The 24,774-nt window shown below is 39.4% G+C and overlaps 1 protein-coding gene across 1 annotated transcript in view; it reads right to left on the bottom strand.

The window, feature by feature from the left end:
- Nucleotides 1–2,747: 2,747 nt before the first annotated feature.
- Rpn2 (Regulatory particle non-ATPase 2) overlaps nucleotides 2,748–24,774 on the bottom strand; it is a 39,903-nt gene continuing 17,876 nt past the window's right edge. The window contains exons 6-9 of the mRNA XM_071656915.1: nucleotides 22,768–23,046; nucleotides 20,925–21,151; nucleotides 13,899–14,148; nucleotides 2,748–4,404 (exon numbers count right to left, since the gene is read on the bottom strand). Coding sequence (XP_071513016.1) covers nucleotides 2,911–4,404; nucleotides 13,899–14,148; nucleotides 20,925–21,151; nucleotides 22,768–23,046 — 2,250 coding nt within the window. The 3' untranslated portion in view covers nucleotides 2,748–2,910. The remainder of the gene's footprint in view (nucleotides 4,405–13,898; nucleotides 14,149–20,924; nucleotides 21,152–22,767; nucleotides 23,047–24,774) is intronic.

Genomic DNA, 24,774 nt, shown 5'->3' on the forward strand with positions numbered 1-24,774 from the left:
TAATGACTACTTCTATCTAATGCTCCTACCTACTATTTCTAGCTGTTTCTAACAAATGCTCCAGCCTAAATGTCCTTAACTACTACTTCTATCCACTGCTCCTCCATTTTGCCAAAAGGCAGGTCTAGTGCACAGTGCTCACCGTAGGAAAATCATAGTTACGAAGAATAAGCTTTGTGAGATAATTGTCAAATGTTACAAATGACAAGGAGAGATCGTATGTTTGTAGAAAGAATGCCAGTAGTCCACATTTTAATGTGGCAGAAAGAAAAGACAGCTACCTGGGTCAGAATAGTGCAACTTGACAACTATTACAGTTATTCATGTATACACATTTGTTCTACACAATCATGTAGTCCTCCCAACAATTCTAGGATTTACCTATCACTACCTTGTACCGTCCTCCCAAAGTGATGGTGTTAGTAAAAGGGTTATGCTTACCTTAGCCTTCCCTTTATACTGTTCTTTCAAACCTGATCACACAGCTTCCTCTCCAATCCTAACTTTGTCCTCTTTTTCCTTTCCCCTTTTCTTTACCTAACCAATTTGCAAATATCTTTGGGAAAAGTTTCAAGCCATTCCTGTTGGGTTCTTAAAAACGTTTGCACAGTAAAAGGGAAACAGCTCTTTATCTATTCAAAAAGACAGCTATTAGAATATAAATCATAACAATACCAAGTAATACAATACGATGCTGATATTCGTAAATTTGGGGGTCCTTCCCAATTAAATAACACAGAAACAAGTAAATAAAATTATAAACTATTATTTCTTTCCAAAGTTATTTCTTTATTAAGAAAGTTTATACTAGTCATGGGCTGTCAAATAATATCATGCTAACAATAATTCCAGTTAAAAACTCTTTAAGTATATACAAAAGTGTCATTAAGTAATTCTTTTACATTCCCGTCTTCCTAATCAATTTTCTTAAGGCATACAAAACAAGGAAAGTAGCAGATGATTACAAAAATTATAGCATATAATCAGCACAAATAAGAGAAACGAATGAAAATGGGAAGATTAGTAAATAGTGTGCTTTAGATAAATGGGTGAAGTACTAAGCAAACATGAGGCCACTAAAAAGATAGGGTAGGGAAAGTATGTAGGCCAGTAGATATAATTCAAAGAACAATGTCAAGTAGCACAGCTGAAAAGTATGAAGAAGATTCAGTACAAGGCTGACATCAATATTATGGATAATGATATATCAGGTACTAACTGATACTGAATTGCTTGTACATTCTGAACAGAATATGTTAAACTGCTAAAATATTCTCAACTAAACAATGATTTTACCTTTAAAATCTACAAAGATATCAATCCTGCTAAACCACATCTGGCTCGATCAATAAGAATCAAAATGTTCTTCCCAATACATTGAGCATGGGTATGGTGTAAAATAAAAACAAAATACTAATTCATTATTCCAAAGAACGGCTACATCCCCATGCAAATAACTTACTGTGCTATGAATGTCCCTGCCCAGTGTGTCCTCTGGATACCTTGTGTTGTTGTGGTATTACAAACTACAACATATTGTACTGAGTTGACAACAATGGCTTCTAAAGTCTTTTGCAAAAAGCTACAAAAATAATGCATCACTGCAGCCAGCATTTATGTAAAAGAAAGTGCAGCATATATTAGACCAGTATTCTTGTGTGCAGAACTATTCGAGGTACGATCTATGTCAGTGATAATCTGTCACCTTTACAACTCTCCAGTATGCTCATGAGTAAGCTTTGGAGAGCAAAACTGCACCTCATTAGATAATATCCCAACCACCAAACAACCATCCATACATCAGTTCAACTCTGGTGACTACTGTGGTCCTCTCCACCTCTTGGAATGGTATTACATCCAAATAATTTGTTATTTCTTGTGGGCCACCCCTATGGCATACAAGAAAAATATCATATTTGGAGAACTGGACTTGTGTTGTTTCTTTGGTTTTGAACTAGTTTTATTTTCTGTGTAGAACTAGAAACCTCAAAATCACGTTTTTCTTTGCGAGATATTCATGGATAACAGTGTATACATACATTACACTATTTATACACTGTATTGCATAGGTAGCACATAATTAAAGGATTATGCTTACAATGAGAGAGGGATTTACGTAAAGAACAAAATAATGCAAGAAAATGGATGCCATAAAAAGTGAAAAACAATAGTGTGTTACTGGAAGGGAACAACTGTATGTGAAAGCATAGCTATAAGGCTTTGTTCTGCTTCTAGAAATATATGCTCTGAAGGCATAAATATTTGCTGATTATGTTTACAAAGTAGAAAACTGAGTGGGGAGCAAGACAAGGAAATAGTGAGGTAGTTCACTGTTGAATGAGTAGGAACAGGGTAAATGTTAGGGAATTTGTGACGAGTTGTTCATTATAGCACAGAAAGGTATTCCATGATACTGCATGCCATACCAGATATGATGCTGGACATTTTTTCAGCCAGTTTGCAGGATTCATTTAGGGCACCATTTCCACAAATTGAGTTCCCATGAAAGGCTCACACCTATGTGCACTTGATCTTTCTTATGTAAATGGAATTGGACTTAGTTGATGATAGAAAATTATTTGAACTGAAACTGTGCTCTTCAAAAATGTTTAATAGTGAACATGAAATTATATATAAAGTAATTCTTAAAAAAATTACATAAAATTTCCCAAGAAACTTAAACCCAGTGTTTATAAATAGTCTATATAAAAAGCAGCTCCTTTTAGTTTGAAAATGAAACAACTCCAAACCGTGAAATGCTACTATTGAACTTTTTTTTTTTACACAATTACCTAATTTCATTTCACTCTAACACAAATGCTTATACAGATCTCTTTTTAATGAAAGAACATTTCAAACCCTGGGTGAACTTTTTCAAAAAAAATATCAAAATCTCGGTTTCCTTATAAACTAATCCTCCTCAACATATCTGAAGGCTTCTGGGGGATCTGGTTCTGTTTCTTCTTCTGCTTTGGGCCCTAATGCAGGTACAGGCTGAACCAGTTCTTCACTATCCTCAGGTTTAGTGTCTCTCATCAGAATGATTCCACCAATGTTTAGTTCCTTTACTGGGGTATAACGTGATCCTTCCCCCATGCGTATAACTTTCAGCTGTGCTTTCATAACACGAGCGGGATTACTCAGCAAGTCAAATGCTGGCTCTTCTTTTTTCTTTTCTTCTTCCTTCTTTTTTTCTTCTTTTTCCTTTTCCTTTTCTTTTTCTTCTTTTTCCTTCTTTTCTTCATCTACATCCATCTTTTCATCTTTCTGTTCTTTTTTCTTTCTCTCATCATCCTTCTTCTTTGCTTTTGCAGTGATGGAAAGAACTGCTGTTACTTTCTCTGCTACTTCCTTCTTTTTCTCTTCTAGTGGTGCTGGATATCCATATGTAGAAGGTTTGGCATTTGAAACAAACTGCATCTTTGGCATCTTAAGTTCTGAATTCAGAGCAATGAGACATGTTGGAGTGAAAGCCATAGATAAGAAATGTGCCAATGGAAACCAGTACCAGAACTGAGTGAAAATGAACATGCCAACTACAGAAGTCATACTGGTATGTCCCGTCCGGGACTGCAACGAGATGGTCATATTGCGTCCACCTGCATCAATAATACCCTGAGCAAGGATGGCTCCAAATTTTGCAATGGAATCTTCATGTTTATCCCCAATAACCTTGGCATACAACTGGCGAAAATCTTTAACTTTGGCACAAGTAGCCTCAGTCTGCTGTATAAGCACAAGAGCAGAGGCAATGAGGGCACCCTGGCGGACAAAGTTGACAGGATCATTGGTGAGTGGCTCCAACAACCCAAGAGCTTCCTTCTGCCCAGTGCCTGAACATGCAACACCTAAAGCCATCGCAGCACCATAACGGACATGAGGGTTATAGGATTCAGACAAAAGAGATACCATACTTGGTATCTGCTCTGGTGACCGGAACAACAAGAAACCTAAGGCTTCCACAGCTGCACGTCGAACATCATTGTCCACATCAGAAACTGCAACATGAAGCAGTCTCTTCATTGCTGGTGTTGAGGCAGTACCACAATAGGCCATTGCAACAGTGTACATTGCAGCTCGTCTTAGTATAGCATCCTTGTCTTCACTGAGTTCTGTAATGAGACGATCGGCCTGATCTTGCTGTCCATACATAGTTAAAGCAATTCCCTGCGCTAAACCACGGAGAATTTTCTCATGCTGTGTGTCACGAGCATAATTCACCATATCAGAAACTGCTTGTTCATTGGCTGACCCTAGCATAACTAAGCCCATTGCTAATCCTGCTGCCTCGCCTGTAACTGCATCATCTTGGAACAGAGAATATTTCAACTGCTCATATACATCCGTGCGTTGAGTGCCCATTGCTGCCAGACCCAGGCCAAGGCAGCCACCATGACGAACAATCTGTAAAAGATATCAGAATCAACACAAATAATGTGAAGAAACTGGAAAGACTGCTTACCAAAATGAGAACAGAATTCTTATAAGCAAATCAAAAGGTATGTTCTCTGAAGTAAATACAGTGTGATGTATTTACAACATATGGGAGACAAATCTGATCTTTTTTTGTTTTGGTATAAAGAAAGCTATTGAGTTTACATTGAGACCTGGATTAAATCAATATATTTTGTCTATGTAAGATAGCAAGGACACACATTAACTTTTCCTTAGCATTTTATGATGCTATTTCCCCATAAGTCTCAACTGTACAAAAAGGGAAGCATGCTTCCATCCTCAAAGGAAGAACCTCCCTTATGCTTTCTGCACACAGAGATTTGCACAACAGTAATCTCATGAAAAGCTGAGAGTACACATGTCACTGTCAGCATTTACAGGGAACTGGATAACTGAGTATACAATGGGAAAAGAACATTAAAAGAGACACTGTAACTAAAGCAAGGAAAGGTTGAGGTGAAAAGGATGTCAAATGCAATTGAAGTATGAGCAGAATGAATGGGAACATGAGTGGAATGTTTGATTTGTTGTTCACGATTGCTGAAAATAAAATATCACAGGCAGGATACATATTCCCCATTCATCACTGTAGGAGGAATTCAAACACTATGGGGTGTATGCAAACATTTCTTATACTGAGAACTTTAGCCAATGGCTAAGTGGAGAGCACAACCAATATCATCGGACTTGGACTGCTCGAGGTTAAACTGCTAGTCAAAAGTCACCTTTGGCCAGGCTGTATCATTGGAAGTACAATCTAGTCAAAGAACTTCTCACTCCAAGGAAGTCTACATTTCCCTGCTTTTGGGAGCAGTACAGCCTTGTGCTGCATGAGCCTTTTGAACAGTCCTAAGTGGCACCAAGATTCTTTCAAAGAAATTGGTCCTAGGGTAATTATATATAAATAAGGGAATAACATCCTCTTGAATGAAGGTTTAGTGGTCAAAGAATACATCTAAATCGTGGATGCAAAAAGGTAGTTGGTAAGGAAAACGAAAATAGCTTATGTACAAAGACATATCATGAGCCAGAGAGCATCAAAGAAGAATGAAGGTCCATCAGGAATGCTTAGGTTACATTAAGAAACATGTTTCATTCTGAAACACAATTTGTGACTGGGATTATAATGAGAGAATGTTTGTCTTGAAGTGCAAAATCATTTCTCTCCTGACCACAAAGCTCTATGAGCACTTATGAGACCAAGCACTTACAAAATATATCTCTGAAACAAGCTCATGATTCTTCAAAAGGATAGAGGGAAAGGAAGGGCTGAGAAAATAAATGAACATACTCAAAACACTGTGTTCAGCAAAGGGATGGTTTCCTATACTTCAAAATCTAAATTTCTCACCTCCATATAGAATCCTTTAAGTACTAGAGGGCAAACCCTCATTATGGAAAAGAGATCTGTCAGTCTCTCTTCTCTCATCCTTTTCATATGCCCAAGCACACAAGCCATTTCCTCACACCCTGGCTGGCCTTCTCAATCAGACTACACTCACCACCGGAATTCTGATAATGTGATGTCTCACATGATCAAATTGGCTCGTGCTAGGTAATATCCTCAGGTACTTCATTTCCAGCATATCTACCTTGCACACTTGGCATTTTTCATTTCCTTTACAATCAAGGCCCATTACCAACACACATAAAATCCTGCCATAACTATTCTATATTGTAGATACCAAAGGACTTGTCTTTCCACAAAATCCTTAATACACCACTGACTTTAAATCCCTACTTCAACCTGCACCTTAGTTCAGACCCATAGATCCATCAACTGCAAAGTCCACTCTCAGGTAACTAAAGCACTGTTTCACTCCCCCCCCCTCCCTAATGCAACTTATTTTTGTTCCCATAAACTTTCAATTTTCTTATATTACAAACACTCCCAGACTGAACTTTTTTTTTGGAGTCTGCAAAAAGAGCCCTGTTTTCTGCAAACAGCATACAACATAACTCCTAAGATATATACAAAATACTCCAGCATTCCTTATGTGTACTTAACATTGGTTTCAGTCCTCTATCCACTAAAGCTTGGTCAAAGGTCAAGATGCTGTGTTGCTTCACTGGTCATCCAGGTTGCTGAAGTCAGTGGCCTACAGATCTATATATGAACACACAAACACTGCATCTTGTCTGATCTAGTAAATTGTGCTAGTTCTATCCAATGCCTTTAATTTCTTCACTAATACAGCCCATTGTGTTCCTGATGGTTACAGTGATGAGAGATGAGAAATGCTGCGATGATGGCTTACTAAAAAGTGACTGTGAACAAGGACCATGTTCACAGTGAAAGTATGAAGGAGAGGAAATATATAAAAGGGCTATTAGTACCCTTATGCATTTATGGACATTGTGAAGCAGGGGCAAATGTACACCTTTAACACCACAAATTGAATCCCCTGATTTCTTGGTTGTCCTTAAAATTCTGCAAACCATTTTCACCAATCCTGCTTAGTTTGTTTAGCTGTGATTCCAGTAAAATGATATTTTCAGCAAACAACTAATATCCCGACCCCTCTCAACAAGCAAAATGCTTATCTACATACCTCAGTGTGGGTATGTTACACGAAAAATTCAGCAAAATAACCATTAAATATACACCTAAATAACAGCCAAACAATGAAATTTAAATGTCACCTTTATCTTAAGATGTGAAGCATAAACCTTATTCCAAGTCAGTAGCAGAATGGCAGACACCTTTACATTCTGCCTGCTGACAGACAAATCAACATGTCTAAAGTTCTAAGGTAGCTCACATTACACATGTACATTATCAGCAATATAAAACACTTCTAAACAACTATAAATCATGAAAACAAAATAAAATCAACTTCCTGCATGGATTGTTCCATGCAGCAGTGTGTGTGTGTGTGTGTGTGTGTGTGTGTGTGTGACATATCTACAGGGTATATGCCAGATCAAACGAGTTGTGTTTCAAGGCCACTGCTACATGTTTAAGTGTATATAATACTTCTCTCCCAAACATAAGACATAACAGCTATGGCAACAATAAAATCATGGCAAGCAACTGGAAGAAACCTGTAAAAACCTGAGCACAATATGTGCACCACAGCAAGGAGGGTATAACTGAAATGAACATTTTCATATGGGTCAATGAATCATGATCTTATGCAAATCACAGGTGCCGTACCCACCCATATGATCTAATAAGCACCAGGTCCAGAACACTAACACTTTCAGGGATACCTTTGTACAAGTATGGCCATCGGTAACAGGACTATATGCATATGTGTATGGTTTGCCTTTTCCCATGCTCAAATGAATCCAGGTAATTACGACAGTTTTTTTCAACAGTATCAGTTACCCAGATACCAAAATGGTGGAAAGACACAGCCCTTGTGACCCAAGCATATCCAACTTGCTACATCTCATTAAGCTGTAGTAGTTTACCAGTGATACTAATATATACATATGCATAAACTGTGCATATAAAATTAAATGTCACAGCAACTAAAAGTATTATTGCAATAATTCTCATTTTACAATTCTTTTTATTATACTTTGTCGCTGTCTCCAACGTTAGCGAGGTAGCGCAAAGAAACAGATAAAAGAATGGTCCAACCCGACCCACATACACATGTATAGACATACACGCCCACACACGCACATATACATACCTATACATTTCAACTTATACATACATATACATTTTTTTTTTTTTTGCTTAGTCGCTGTCTCCCGCATTTGCGAGGTAGCGCAAGGAAACAGACGAAAGAAATGGCCCAACCCACCCCCATACACATGTATATACATACGTCCACACACGCAAATATACATACCTACACAGCTTTCCATGGTTTACCCCAGACGCTTCACATGCCCCGATTCAATCCACTGACAGCACGTCAACCCCGGTATACCACATCGCTCCAATTCACTCTATTCCTTGCCCTCCTTTCACCCTCCTGCATGTTCAGGTCCCGATCACACAAAATCTTTTTCACTCCATCTTTCCACCTCCAATTTGGTCTCCCTCTTCTCCTCGTTCCCTCCACCTCCGACACATATATCCTCTTGGTCAATCTTTCCTCACTCATTCTCTCCATGTGCCCAAACCATTTCAAAACACCCTCTTCCGCTCTCTCAACCACGCTCTTTTTATTTCCACACATCTCTCTTACCCTTACGTTACTTACTCGATCAAACCACCTCACACCACACATTGTCCTCAAACATCTCATTTCCAGCACATCCATCCTCCTGCGCACAACTCTATCCATAGCCCACGCCTTGCAACCATACAACATTGTTGGAACCACTATTCCTTCAAACATACCCATTTTTGCTTTCCGAGATAATGTTCCCGACCTCCACACATCCTTCAAGGCTCCCAGAATTTTCGCCCCCTCCCCCACCCTATGATCCACTTCCGCTTCCATGGTTCCATCCGCTGCCAGATCCACTCCCAGATATCTAAAACACTTCACTTCCTCCAGTTTTTCTCCATTCAAACTCACCTCCCAATTGACTTGACCCTCAACCCTACTGTACCTAATAACTTGCTCTTATTCACATTTACTCTTAACTTTCTTCTTTCACACACTTTACCACACTCAGTCACCAGCTTCTGCAGTTTCTCACATGAATCAGCCACCAGCGCTGTATCATCAGCGAACAACAACTGACTCACTTCCCAAGCTCTCTCATCCCCAACAGACTTCATACTTGCCCCTCTTTCCAAAACTCTTGCATTCACCTCCCTAACAACCCCATCCATAAACAAATTAAACAACCATGGAGACATCACACACCCCTGCCGCAAACCTACATTCACTGAGAACCAATCACTTTCCTCTCTTCCTACACGTACACATGACTTACATCCTCGATAAAAACTTTTCACTGCTTCTAACAACTTGCCTCCTACACCATATATTCTTAATACCTTCCACAGAGCATCTCTATCAACTCTATCATATGCCTTCTCCAGATCCACAAATGCTACACACAAATCCATTTGCTCCTCTAAGCATCTCTCACATACATTCTTCAAAGCAAACACCTGATCCACACATCCTCTACCACTTCTGAAACCACACTGCTCTTCCCCAATCTGATGCTCTGTACATGCCTTCACCCTCTCAATCAACACCCTCCCATATAATTTACCAGGAATACTCAACAAACTTATACCTCTGTAATTTGAGCACTCACTCTTATCCCCTTTGCCTTTGTACAACGGCACTATGCACGCATTCCGCCAATCCTCAGGCACCTCACCGTGGGTCATACATACATTAAATAACCTTACCAACCAGTCAACAATACAGTCACAATACATACACAGACATATACATATATACACATGTACACATTCATACTTGCTGCCTTCATACATTCCCGTCGCCACCCAACCACATATGAAATGGAATCCCAATCCCCCCACGCGCAAATGAGGTAGCACTAGGAAAGGACAACAAAGACCACATTCGTTCACACTTAGTCTCTAGCTGTCATGTGTAATGCACCAAAACCACAGCTCCCTTTCCACATCCAGGCCCCACAAAACTTTCCATGGTTTACCCTAGATGCTTCGCATGCCCTGGTTCAATCCACTGACAGCACATCAACCCTGGTATAACACATTGTTCATATTCATTCTATTCCTTGCATGCCTTTCACCCTCCCGTATGTTCAGGCCCCAATCGCTCAAAATCTTTTTCACTCCATCCTTCCACCTCCAATTTAGTCTTACTTCTCGTTCCCTCCACCTCTGACACATATATCCTCTTTGACAATCTTTCTTTACTCATTCTCTCCATGAGACAAAACCATTTCAATACACCCTCTTCTGCTCTCTCAACCACACTCTTTTTAAAACTATTTCAATACACCCTCTTCTGCTCTCTCAACCACACTCTTTTTCTTTTTCTTTCATACTATTCGCCATTTCCTGCATTAGCAAGGTAGCGTTAGGAACAGAGGACTGGGCCTTTGAGGGAATATCCTCACCTGGCCCCCTTATCCGTTCCTTCTTTTGGAAAATTAAAAAAAAAACGAGAGGGGAAGATTTCCAGCCACCCGCTCCCTCCCCTTTTAGTCGCCTTCTACAACATGCAGGGAATACATGGGAAGTATTCTTTCTCCCCTATCCCCACTCTTTTTATTACCACATATCTCTCTTACCCTTTCATTACTTACTCGATCAAACCACCTCACACCACATAATGTCCTCAAACATTACATTTCCAACACATCCACCCTCCTCCTCACAACCCTATCTATAGCCCATACCTCATAACCATATAACATTGTTGGAACCTCTGATCCCAAACACCCATTTTTGCTCTGAGATAATGTTCTCACCTTCCACACATTTTTTAACGCTCCTAGAACCTTCACTCCCTCCCCAACCCTGTGACTCACTTCCGATTCCATGGTTCCATCCGCTGCTAAATCCACTCCCAGATACCTAAAACACTTCACTTCCTCCAATTTTTCTCCATTCAGACTTACCTCCCACTTTATCTGTCCCTCAACCCTACTGAACCTAATTACCTTGCTCCTATTCACATTTACTCACAGCTTTCCTCTTTCACACACTTTACCAAACTCAGTCACCAGCTTCTGCAGTTTCTCACCTGAATCAGCCACCAGTGCTGTATCATCAGCAAAGAACAACTGACTCACTTCCCAAGCCCTCTCATCCACAACAGACTGCATACTTGCCCCTCTCCAAAACTCTTGCATTCACCTAAAAACCCCATCCATAAACAAATTAAACAGCCATGGAGACATCACACACCCTTGCCGCAAATCGACATTCATTAGGAACCAATCACATTCCTCTCTTCCTACTTGTACACATGCCTTACATCCTTGTTAAAAACTTTTCACTGCTTCAAGTAACTTACCTCCCACACCATATACTCTTAATACCTTCCACAAAGCATCTCTATCATATGCCTTCTCCAGATCCATAAATGCTACATACAAACCATCTGTTTTTCTAAGTATTTCTCACATACATTCTTCAAAGCAAATACCTGATCCACACATCGACTACCACATCTGAAACCACACTGCTCTTCCCAATCTGATTCTCCGTACATGCCTTTACCCTCTCAATCAATATCCTCCCATTTAACTTCCCAGGAATACTCAACAAACTTATACCTCTTTAATTTGAACACTCATCTTTATCCCCTTCACCTTTGTACAATGGCACTACACATGCATTCTGCTAATCCTCAGGCACTTCACCATAAATACAATGAATGTCCTTACCAACCAGTCAACAACACAGTCACCTCCCCTTCTATAATAAATTCCACTGCAATACCATCCAAACCCACCGCCTTGCAGCTTTCATCTTCTGCAAAGCTTTCAATACCTCTTCTCTGTTTACCAAATCATTCTCCCTGACCCTCTCACTTCGCACACCACCTTGACCAAAACACCCTATATCTGCCACTCTATCATCAAACACATTCAACAAACCTTCAAAATACTCACTCCATCTCCTTCTCACTTCACAACTACTTGTTATTACCTCCCCATTAGCCCCCTCCACCGATGTTCCCATTTGTTCTCTTGTCTTACGCATTTTATTTACCTCCTTCCAAAACATCTCTTTTATTCTCCCCAAAATCTAATGATACACTCTCACCCCAACTCTCATTTGCCCTCTTTTTCACCTCTTGCACCATTCTCTTGACCTCCTGCCTCTTTCTTTTATACATCTCCCAGTCATTTGCACTACTTCCCTGCAAAAATCATCCAAACACCTCTCTCTTCTCTTTCACTAACAATCTTACTTCTTCATCCCACCACTTACTACCCTTTCTAATTTACCCATCTCCCACCTTTCTCATGCAACAGGCATCTTTTGTGCAAGCCATCACTACTTCCCTAAATACATCCCATTCCTTCCCCACTCCCCTTATGTCATTTGCTCTCACCTTTTTTCCATTCTGCACTCAATATCTCCTGGTACTTCCTCACACAAGTCTCCTTTCCAGGCTCACTTACTCTTACCACTCTTCTCTCCCCAACATTCTCTCTTCTTTTCTGAAAACCTCTACAAATCTTTACCTTTGCCTCCACAAGATAACAATCAGACATCCCTCCAGTTGCCCCTCTCAGCACATTAACATCCAAAAGTCTCTCTTTCACACGCCTATCAATAAACACATAATCCAATAACGCTCTCTGGCCATCTCTCCTACTTACATACGTATACTTAAGTATATCTCTCTTTTTAAACCAGGTATTCCTAATCACCAGTCCTTGTTCAGCACACAAATCTACAAGCTCTTCACCATTTCCATTTACAACACTGAACACCCCATGTAAACCAATTATACCCTCAACTGCCACATTACTCACCTTTGAATTCAAATCAACCATCACTATAACCCGTTCTTGTGCATCAAAGCTGCTAACACACTCACTCAGCTGCTCCCAAAACACTTGCCTCTCATGACCAGGTGCATAGGCACCAATAATCACCCATCTCTCTCCATCCACTTTCATTTTACTCATATCAATCTAGAGTTTACTTTCTTACACTCTATCACATACTCCCACAACTCCTGTTTCAGTAATGCCACTCCTGCCTTAGCTCTTGTCCTCTCACCAAACCCTGACTTTATTCCCAAGACATTCCCAAACCACTCTTCCCCTTTACCCTTTCCTCAAACATATTACCTATCTCTCCTTTTTTCTCATCTTGATTACATCCCCACACATTTAGTCACCCCAATCTGAGCCTTCGAGGAGGATGAGCACTCCCCACGTGACTCCTTCTGTTTCCCCTTTTGGAAAGTTAAAATACAAGGAAGAAAGGGTTTCTAGCCCCCTGCTCCCGTCCCCTTTAGTCGCCTTGCACGACATGCGAGGAATGCGTGAAAAGTATCCTTTCTCCCCTATTCTACATATTAGTGATTTACTATTGAGCATGGTGAAATATCTACCAAATTTTTCTTTGGTATTTATTGCATATTTTTAAGGATGTTTGCAATGTTTAAGGAAGACTGTAAAAAGAATAAAAGGGACAAACAAATTAGTAGTCAACTTGAAGAAGGGCATAGTTGGCAGAGGAGGGAGAATGAAAAGTTAACAAAGATCAGCCAACAGGGCAAATGGGAACATGCCATCATCTCAGTCTGGATGGTGTGTGAATTTTCAACATCCTTATTGCACATAAAGAAGTTATTTTGGTTGCTTTTTGTCCTTTAACTTTTTCAAAACCTTCCTAGAATGTGAAAAGACTGAAAAGTTTTTGTCCTTATTAATTAACCCCAGTCCTGGGGATTTCTTGGCCCCCAATGTGGAAAATTTATGTGGATGAAACTTGGGTCCCACACAAAAAGGATTAATACATCAAAATAATGACTACAATTAATCTGAAGTTAAAATATAGTACACATCCTGAATCAAAATCTATCAAAATATTCTGAGAAGTCTTAACTCACATCACTGGTAGCATCCTTTGTTTGATTGAGAAGGTATTCAATGATATTAGCACCATGATTTGCATGAATAAGTCCCAGGGCATAGAGAGAACCACTTTCAGCATATCCTGGACTATTGGATTCCTTCGGCAAGTAGGCTTGCATTAATGTGAGCGCCTCCTTTTCATGACCTCGGTGGATTACTCCTAGTGAAGCTGTGGCAGTCATCTTGGCCCAGTTTGTTGCTCGAGACAACCACTCTAAATTATCTCTGAAAGAAGGAATATTAAGTTCAATAATGGTTAAGATATGAGATAAGGAAAGAGAATAACCTATCTAACCATAATGAGATTATGCTATCATGCAGAGATAACACAGAGTGCTCACCCCATATATAGTTTGTTCAACCATAATAGTGTTCTCTGTTGCCAAGGAAAATGCAGAACGGTCAAATTTGCGTTCATCTTCTATTCTTAACCATTTATCCAGCCTATTCTAACAGGCTTCTGAATTCCCTCTTATTTTTCATTTCACTTGGCACACAATTGAAAATTCTCTCCACCTTTCTTACTGGACAGCTGAATAATTTTGTTTGGTATCTTTAGATAAGGTAATGTGAAGGAGTGGGGTGGTGGGATGGATATGTAGGAAATGAAATGTTTGAGGACGATGTTGCTGTGAAGTGGTTTGATCAAGTGTGCTGAAATGGTTTAGACATTTATTCAATATATCTATAATACTTGATCGCTGTTTCCCACATCAGTGAGGTAGAGCCAGGAAACAGGTGAAGAATGGCCCATCCACTATATATACATATTTAATACTTTTCTTCTTATTATACTTAATCGCTGTCTACTACGTTAGCGAGGTAGCACAAGGAAACAGACTAAAGAATGGCCCAACCTACCCACATACATATGTACATACATACATGTCTCCATGGTTGTTTAATTTGTTTATGGATGGGGTAGTTAGGGATGTGAATGCAAGAGTTTTAGAGAGAGGGGCAAGTATGTAGTCTGTTGTTGATGAGAAGGCTTGGGAAGTGAGTCAGCTGTTGTTCGCTGATGATACAGGGCTGGTCGTGATTCAGGTGAGAAGCTGCAGAAGCTGTTGACTGAGTTTGGGAAAGTGTGTGAAAGAAGAAAGCTGTGAGTACATGTGAATAAGACAAAGGTTATTAGGTTCAGTAAGGTTGAGGGACAAGTAAATTGGGAGGTAAAATTAAATGGAGAAAAACTGGAGGAAGTGAAGTGTTTTAGATATCTGGGAGTGGATTTGGCAGCGGATGGAACCATGGAAGCGGAAGTGAATCATAGGGTGGGGGAGGGGGCAAAAATTCTGGGAGCCTTGAAGAATGTGTGGAACTCGAGAACATTATCTCGGAAAGCAAAAATGGGTATGTTTGAAGGAATAGTGGTTCCAAAAATGTTGTATGGTTGCGAGGCATGGGCTATGGATAGAGTTGTGCACAGGAGGGTGGATGTGCTGGAAATGAGATGTTTGAGGACAATATGTGGTGTGAGGTGGTTTGATCGAGTAAGTAATGTAAGGGTAAGAGAGATGTGTGGTAATAAAAAGAGTGTGGTTGAAAGAGCAGAAGAGGGTGTTTTGAAATGGTTTGGTAACATGGAGAGAAAGAGTGAGGAAAGATTGACCAAGAGGATATATGTGTCAGAGGTGGAGGGAACAAGGAGAAGTGGGAGACCAAATTGGAGGTGGAAAGATGGAGTGAAAAAGATTTTGAGTAATCGAGGCCTGAACATGCAGGAGGGTGAAAAGTGTGCCAGGAATAGAGTGAATTGGAACGATGTGGTATACCGGGGTCGACGTGCTGTCAATGGATTGAACCAGGGCATGCGAAGCGTCTGGGGTAAACCATGGAAAGTTCTGTGGGGCCTGGATTTGGAAAGGGAGCTGTGGTTTCAGTGCATTATTACATGACAGCTAGAGACTGAGTGTGAACGAACGGGGCCTTTGTTGTCTTTTCCTAGCACTACCTCGCACACATGAGGGGGGAGGGGGTTGTTATTTCATGTGTGGCGAGGTGGCGATGGGAATGAATAAAGGCAGACAGTATGAATTATGTACATCTGTATATATTTTTTTTTCTTTCCCAAAAGAGGGAACAGAGAAGGGGGCCAGGTGAGGATATTCCCTCAAAGGCCCAGTCCTCTGTTCTTAACGCTACCTCGCTAACGCGGGAAATGGCGAACAGTTTGAAAGAAAAAGAAAAGTCTGTGTGTGTATATATATATGTATACGTTGAGATGTATAGGTATGTATATTTGTGTGTGTGGACGTGTATGTATATACATGTGTATGTGGGTGGGTTGGGCCATTTTTTCGTCTGTTTCCTTGTGCTACCTCGCTAACGCGGGAGACAGCAACAAAGCAAAATAATATAATAATTAATATATTATTCATACTTGCTTGCCTTCATCCATTTCTGCTGACACCCTGCCCCACGGGAAACCGCAATGCTACCCCCTGCTTCAACGAGGTAGTGCCAGGTAAACAGACAAAAAAGGCCACAATTGTTCACAACAGTCTCTAGCTGTCATGTGTAATGCACTGAAACCATGGACTCGCTATCCACATCCAGGCCCCACAGACCTTTCCATGGTTTACCCTAGACATTCTGCATGCTCTGGTTCAATCCACTGACAGCAAGTCAACCCCGGTATACTACATCGTTCCAATTCACTCTATTCCTTGCATCCTTTTCACCTTCCTGTATGTTCAGGCCCCAATCGCTCAAAGTCTTTTTCAATACATCCTTCCACCTCCAATTTGGTCTCCCACTTCTCCTTGTTCCCTTCATCTCTGACACATATATCCTCTTTGTCAACAGTTCCTCACTCATTCTCTCCATATGTCCAAACCATTTCAACACACCCTTTTCTGCTCTCTCAACCACACTCTTATTTATTCCCACACATCTCTTTTACCCTTTCATTACTTACTCAATCAAACATCACACCACAAACAGTCCTCAAACATTTCATTTCCAACACATCCACATTCTTCCATACAACCCTATCTATAGCCCATGCCATGTAACCATATAATATTGTTGGAACTACTAATCCTTCAAACATACCCATTTTTGTTCTCTGAGATAACATTCTCTCCTTCCACACATTCTTCATTGCTCCCCTCTGAACCCTCCACTACCCTGTGACTCACTACCACTTCCATGTTTCCATTTGCTGCTACGTCCACTCCCAGATATCTAAAACATGTGTAGAGAATAAGTGAAGAAAGGTTAACAAAGATGATATATGTGTCAGAGTGGGGAGAACCCACAAGAACAAGAATATCAAACTGGAGATGGGAGGATGGAATGAAAAAGATTTTGAGCAATCAGGGCCTCTGCATGCAAGAAGGTGAAAGGCAAGCATGGGATAGTGTGAACTGGAACGATGTGGTATAGTGGGGTCAAAGTTCTGTCAATGGACGGAACCAAGGCATGTGAAGCATCCATGGTAAACGAAAGGTTTGTGAGGTATGGTTGTGGATATTAGTGGTGGTTTCAGTACATTACTCAGCTAGAGAATGGATGTGAACAGATGTGGCCTTTCTTCATTTGTTCTGGGCACTATCTTGCTAATGCAGGAACAGCAATCAAGTTTGAAAAAATCTTCAGATTGGTCTGTAGGACTAGGCTGTGGGTAGAAGGTTGGCTCTAGTTTCAATGCAGTACACATGACAACTAGACAGTGATGTAAGCTAATGAGGCAATTCTTTCTCTATTTCAGTCACTGACTTGCTAAGTAGGAAATAGCATGTAGGTATGAAAAAGAAAAATATTCATTTCAAGGCATTCTTGTAAATTTCATAGTTTTTTCTTGGTGATGTTTTTAGTCTGAATACACTCCCTTTACTTGCTGTCATCCTTATCACATAACTTTCTCTTCTTCTCTCAAGGCTACACTGATCCAGTACTCTCAGCTTTTCATACAGTCCTTGTGATCCATGCCTCAAAATTCCATGTGAAATGTTTTTGCACTTCTCAAGCATTAATCACTTTCTGTTCATTTACTTGGTACAAGTAAGCACCCAACATTTTCATTATAAATTTTCTCTCATTGCGAATATTCTCATTATTACTCCATTCATTACTTGCTTTGCTCTTAGTTTCATATATGTGGTCTTCAAATTGCAGCTTTTCATTTGTGACTACTTCCAGGTCTTGCATTCTTCGAATCCTGCCAATATCATTTCCAGTTGGCCCTCTGTATTTTGTAAATGCGTAATCTCCCCATAGCTAAAATGTTCAAACCTTCCTTTACTAAATTCCATCAAATTCCTTTTGAAACATCTGTATATCACCAGTTTACCTAATTTTTCTCTGATTTTTAATGTCTTCTGATTTCATCAATGTTGTCACACATAATTACAAGAACACACACACTACTGATTCGACCTAATACAGTTCCCTGTGGTACATCTGAAAGAGCAAGCTCTTCCTCAGATATAGTTCTATTAGCTACTAGTTTGATTTTTTTTTTAAATTACTTGATCCACTTTCCTAGCTTACAGTTTGTGTTGTTAATCAACTTGCCATCCATTGCTGCTCTTTGCATCAATGCTTGTTCTTGTATTCTGGCAGCAGTTTTATTGTTATTATACAGTTATCTCTAACTGGAAGTTTCCATATATTTTTCGCGGTGACTCTTTTGAAGACTTTCATTACATTAAGCAAGAGATTTGTAAGCCTGTACTATTTTAGGAGAGGCTCTGATCCTCCTATGAGTTCTAGTGACATAAATACCTTATTCTGGATTCCAGCTATACTGCTGTCAGCAAGGTTCCTTGTAATATCATTAATGATTTCATAACTTCATTTTTTATATAACAAGTACTCTATTCATCATTGGTTTACTATTTTTTCTGTATCAACTAGTACTGTATTCAATCCAGTCCAAGATCTGAGTTTTCTTCAGGTTTATCTATTCCTATCTTTGTCATTTTCATTCAAATTAACACCTATGATACTATTATCAACAAATTAATTACATATCTCATCATTAATAAAATACATATTTCTTGTACAGAATACTGACTTTATCAGTCTAATACTACTGAGAATATTCTCTCAAATCACCATCATATTCTTCTCCTAATCTGATGGGACCAATCTCAGCCGTTTTGTCCTCTCCTTTATTAATGAACAAGAAAAAATTCTGAACTCTTTTGCATGGAACTATCTATTTTCTCATCTATTATTTGTTCTCTTCTAAGCAATTTCATTGTCTCTGCATTCAAGATTTTTCTAATTCAGTTCCTATTTTCTTTCCTTAGTTATTTTTATTTTCCTTTTCCCAATCTACTCTTTGAATCATCCACTGCTGTCTTTTTTGGACACCATCTTAATTCTGGCCCCCCTTACCCTTTATTTTTGAATGATTCTGAAACTTTAGCTATTCCTTTTAGTTCTTCATAGAACGCTGTTCTGCTGGTGCTTATGTTATCATCTTTAAAAATATCAGTAACTTGTTTGCAAACAGATAATTTTTGTTCCAGTTCATTTTGTTAAAGTGGAAATCCAAGTCACTTGGTTCACCAGTATCATTATGATTCTCTCCTAGTTTAATACAGAAGCTATAGCAGCATACTGCAGGATTCTTTGGAGACTCTGACCATTCTGTGGGTCTTGTGAGGGTAATGATCAGGGAGAAGTGGAGGTACACTCAAGGAAAGATGATTATTTCACAATAACCTTTCTTATTTCCGAATCAACATGTCGAGTTCAATCTACTGATAATTTATCATACACTCCTTGTACTCTAATACAGTCAACATTTGTGGACAAGACTAACTGCCTTCTTTCCCCTATTTTCACAGAGAATCTATAGGAAATTGGAATTAAGTTTGGAACAACTCTAGAGACACTAGTGACAGCAATCTTTTTATCTCTCTGCCTTAGAAAGGGAGCATCAGAACAGACAATGGCCTCATTAGTACACTTATTTTCTCTTGCTATCATCTATAACTCACTGACATCAGAGCCTACTATCTACAGATATGCCCTAAAGAACACCTCCTGCATAAGGTTTATCTTAACTATTTCATATACACTAGTTCAACTCACTTGACATTATACTGCCCCCATATACTGCAGAGATCTAATTCATCCTACAAATGCTTGCCTTTTGCTCTCCTGGATGTTAAGGCCCTAATATCCCAAAGCCTACACCAGCTCCCTCCTGGTTCCCCATCCTCCTACTTACTTCCTCTACTTCTGACATGCACATCCTCTCTACATTTACTTTTCGTCAATGTATATAAATGGGAGTACAGACTTTTTGAGGAATGAATCTCTCGCTTCAAAAAAAGTCTAGCATTTCTCTGTTCTTGAGAGGAGCACAACCTTGATCCTGCAAGGGCCCCATAAATGGGGTCCTGGAGATGTACAATCAAGCCATCCATCATTTCCCTTACAGACAGTGACCTTTCCTTCTACAAGCTCCATAATGCACATATGACCTTAGTCCCCACTTCCAACTCACTTAAGCCCACCTGTTCCATCCACTGCCATGTCCACTCCTAAGTACTAATAGCAATGCATTTCCTCCCCATTCAAATTTATTCTCAAAACATCATGTCTTACCAAGTAATGTCATCAATTAATGTAGCTCATAGGTGTAATTCTGTAAAGGTCACTGATAATAGCCACGAAGATAACAGCCATGTCAAATCACCAATGGCACTCCACAAGTAATAAACCACCTGATTGTTAAGAGATAATTGCCCTTATGGCAGCAATTTGATAAGAAATTACAGATAAAAGAGGGGAAGCAATCAACAAAATCCATATGAGTTGCAACCAGACTGTAAGGTGAGACTGCATTATGAATACCACGAGAATAAGTGAATTTTTAAATCATTTGGAAAGCAAAACCTACTTCTGTTCTCTGGCAACTTCATTTTCTATCCATCATTAGAATCCTAAACACAAATGAAAAAATCTATCAACTTCACTGATGAGAAAAATATTACTAGGAAGAGTGTGACTAGTGCACATAAAAGAAAATGACTCACCGAAGAAACTGATCAGAAGTGGTGCCACAGTGCATATAAGCATTGGCTATAACTGTTGCTGTGTGACAAACTGATGCTCGAACTGCTTCTTTACTATGTCGTAATATCAACATATCAGTATGGTTGTTGGCAATGAGAAACTGAAGATGCTGCTCAATTGTCATCTCACCACTGAGGATCCTGGCAAGTTTTTCCACACGGTTTTGATGAGTCTTCTCGAGATCAGTCTAATGTGAAAAAAATAAATACCTAGAATTAATTATTTTGTATTTGACAGTTAACAATTTTATGAAAAAGAAAGAAGGAAGACAATTCCACGGATTTGCTATGTAGCTAGTCTTCACACGCAAATTATAGGAAGAAGCAGCCTGACACATGTTGCTTTAGAGACATAAAAACAATGGGCTTATTTGCATACATCCAGTCCCTTCCTGTTATGTATAATGTACTGTACCAGATACTATACTCCCTGATGTGCAGATAGAAGACACATATCTTCTATACCTGGAAAATCCTAGGCGTAGTTCCCCAAATATGTTTGGAAATAACATTCTACGGGCATGACACGCATGAAGACTAAAATACTACCTCTGAAATCCAATGTAAAAAATAAAAACATCCAGGGTTCAAGACTTCAACACCTATCAGAAACACCAAGGAATGCACAGTAAAGAAGTAACAGTGCACTGGAAATGTACCTATAAAGTGTAACAAACCAAGGCTTTGGGGGCTATGTGGTCCTGTGTGCTATGGGTTCCAACACCTTGGTCAACCAATCACCTCACTGAACAGCCTTGGCTAAGCTCAGGCTGTGTGGGTACAAACCCTAAAGACTTAATCTACCCGCCTACAGTCATCCTCACTTTGACTACTTCACATGCACTGGATTCACACATAACAGCAATCTGCCTTCCCACATTTACCACAGTGTTCCAGTTCTTTCTATCTAATACACAATTATCACCCTCCTAAATGTTTCAACCATGATACCAAAGTCTTCTTAACAACATCACTCCATATCCACCGAGGTCTCCCCCTCTCCCTTCCTCCCTTTTTACTCACATATTCTATCTGTTAGCCTTTTTTCACCAATCCCCTTCTTATAACTAAACCATTTCAGCATAACCACACATCAAAGTTAGGACAAGTACATGAAAGCTTCTTACAAACTCTAAACTTTAACAATTTTCATTCACCAGAACTCACAATGCATCTCCAATCTTTCTCCCTTGCAAGACAACTTTTAACTTAAGCTCCCACCACCACCCATCCTTACCCATGTTCATTCCCAGATACTTATGTCATCCTCAAATTACAAAATGCCAGGTCATTTCATCAAAGGCATTTTAAAAACAGAAAGAAAAAAGTGAACAGGTGTGGTAAAAATCATATGTATAAGTGCAGGCATGGAACTGATGACTTAGCTTGGATGAGACAGCAGTCCTAATACAAAGGGTATCAGATGATTCCAGACTTTACAATAAGAAGTCTAAGTAAAAACAGCAGCATTTCCATGGATCCTTTTGGATTTACTGAAGTCAAAGAATTAGAAAAAGGGGTCACATTTAATGGGAAGTAAATGGAAGAAAGCATAATGTGGCTGAATCTCAGACATACACACCAAAATTGAGAGGAAGATTAACAAAGAAACTGGTAAAAGTAGAGGGAAAGTTCAGGATGCATAGTACTGAGAGAGACATAAGGTTTGCAAGACTGTCAAGAATTTGGAAAAGGAGTGAAAAACACTATATGATTTCTAAGCAAGCTATGCTTCAGCAAAAGAGAAGTGATTAAGTTCAAACAATACAGGGGTACAGGAGTACAATAATGTAGTCCATAATACCAAGTCATCAAGCGTTTTCTCTTCACTCATGTGTGTATCGCCTTCTTCCTCTGCTCCTGTTGCCACAGTTTTCTCTTCCTCTTCTGTGCTGCCACTATTTGTTCCAGCTGCTGGTGCTACTGATGTGGATGTAGTAGTACTGGTGAGAGCATCAACATCCTTTAAGAGAGCAGGTACTGGGGCAGTGGTTCGCAGACCCTGACGCACATGGGAGAGCAAGTCCTGAGTAGCACTCTCATACAGGTCAAAGCCAATCTGATATGCCATCAGTTCATTGTCCTGAAATTATTTAAATAACTTTTATTAAAAGCTAATAAAAACTTGTATCTATCATCAGATAAAAAGAAAAAACTGAGAATGATATAAATGTGAGCAAAATGGGCATCCTTAACAACAGAAGTATCAAAAAGAAATCATTAGTCAAGACAAGTAACATAAGTACGTATATCATATGCAATACACTCATCACAAGGTGAGACACTTTTAATTTTCTCATCAATCTAATTATCTACAACACCAAACATCACAGCAGTCTATTGAAAATATTTCAGACATGCCAAGTAAACATGCATCTTCACATAATCACACTGGCATCAGAATGAAATACTTTTCCCTGTCTAAGTGTCCCTAATAATCACCTTTAATCATAAGTTTTAGCATTCACTTACTATAATTTCTTTCCTATGCTAATGGTTATCATATTGGTCACTACATTTACAAATCCATTCTCCTTCATATTTGCTAATCTTCACTTTCCAAACTGGAAATCACATCAAAGCATTTTCATAACAAAATGCCTTTCCTGTTTTAGTGAGTAGCACCAGGAACACATTAACTCACTGGTACTGGTGCAGAGAAGAGCTCGAAGGACTGCATGCAGATAATCAAGCTTTTTGACAATCTACATTCAAGTAAGCCTACTGTGTGCAAGTAAGTGGACAAAGTGCTGTGTGCAGGGTCCCCTGATTGCTATATCATTTGGATTTAAGTCTGATAACCCCAATCCTTGGGATTTTGGTAAAAGCCAGGATATGGAAAACCTCATTCGAATCAAATGTTCATTAGTGCCAACCTCAACATACCAAAATCTTTAAAGTATTATACACAAAGAATATCCATCCAGTAAACAGCATCAGTGGTTGACATAGGGAGATGAACAAATGTGCTTTGGAACTAGTATATAAAAAGGCAACTGAAAACAAAGATAGATGGCCCAATAGTTACAACATGAGTCAACACAAACCACTGAGTATTCAAATACTCCCTGGATAAAACATATCTATATGCAATCAAGATATATTTTGTTATTGTCCATTTTGGGGAACTAATTAAGAAATTCAGAAATGGAATCAAAGGATGTATGTAGAATGTATAGGGGGAATTAGTCTGTTAAGTATATCACAAAAAGTGCATGCAAGAGTGCTGATCGATGGAGTGATGTAAGTAACTGAATGCAGAACAAGTGAACAACAAGGGAATTTCAGAAAAGGTAGGGGATGTGTGGATTAGATTTTTGTGGCGAGAATAACAGTGGTAATGTATCTTGCAAAACGTAAGAAGCTGTATGCAGCCTCTATGGATCTGGAGAAACTGTATGACAGACTCAAGCGGAATGCTTTATAGATGTGTTAATGATACATGTGATGGGGGACAAATGCTGGATGGTGTGAAAGCCTTCTAAAGAGGAACAAATGCATGTGTAAGACTGGATGGAGAGTTACGCAAAAGTTTCAGTAGACATGTGGGTGTGAGGCAGGGCTGAGTGATGTCATCGTGGCTTTTAACATAGTTATGATGGAGTGATGAAACAAAAATTAGGGAAAGGGGCAGCAGAGATGAAATGTGATGGTAAGGTATGGTGATAATGGCAAGCCTATCTGTGGATAATACTGTGTCCTTTGTTGAGAGTGAAGAAGAGTTACATAAGATTGTAAATGTGTTTTATGATGTGTCTACATGTAGGGTGATTGAAGGAAAATGCGAGTAAAAGTAATGATGTTTGAAAGG

The sequence above is a fragment of the Panulirus ornatus genome, chromosome 4, assembly GCF_036320965.1.
Source record: "Panulirus ornatus isolate Po-2019 chromosome 4, ASM3632096v1, whole genome shotgun sequence".
Classification (NCBI taxonomy): domain Eukaryota; kingdom Metazoa; phylum Arthropoda; class Malacostraca; order Decapoda; family Palinuridae; genus Panulirus; species Panulirus ornatus.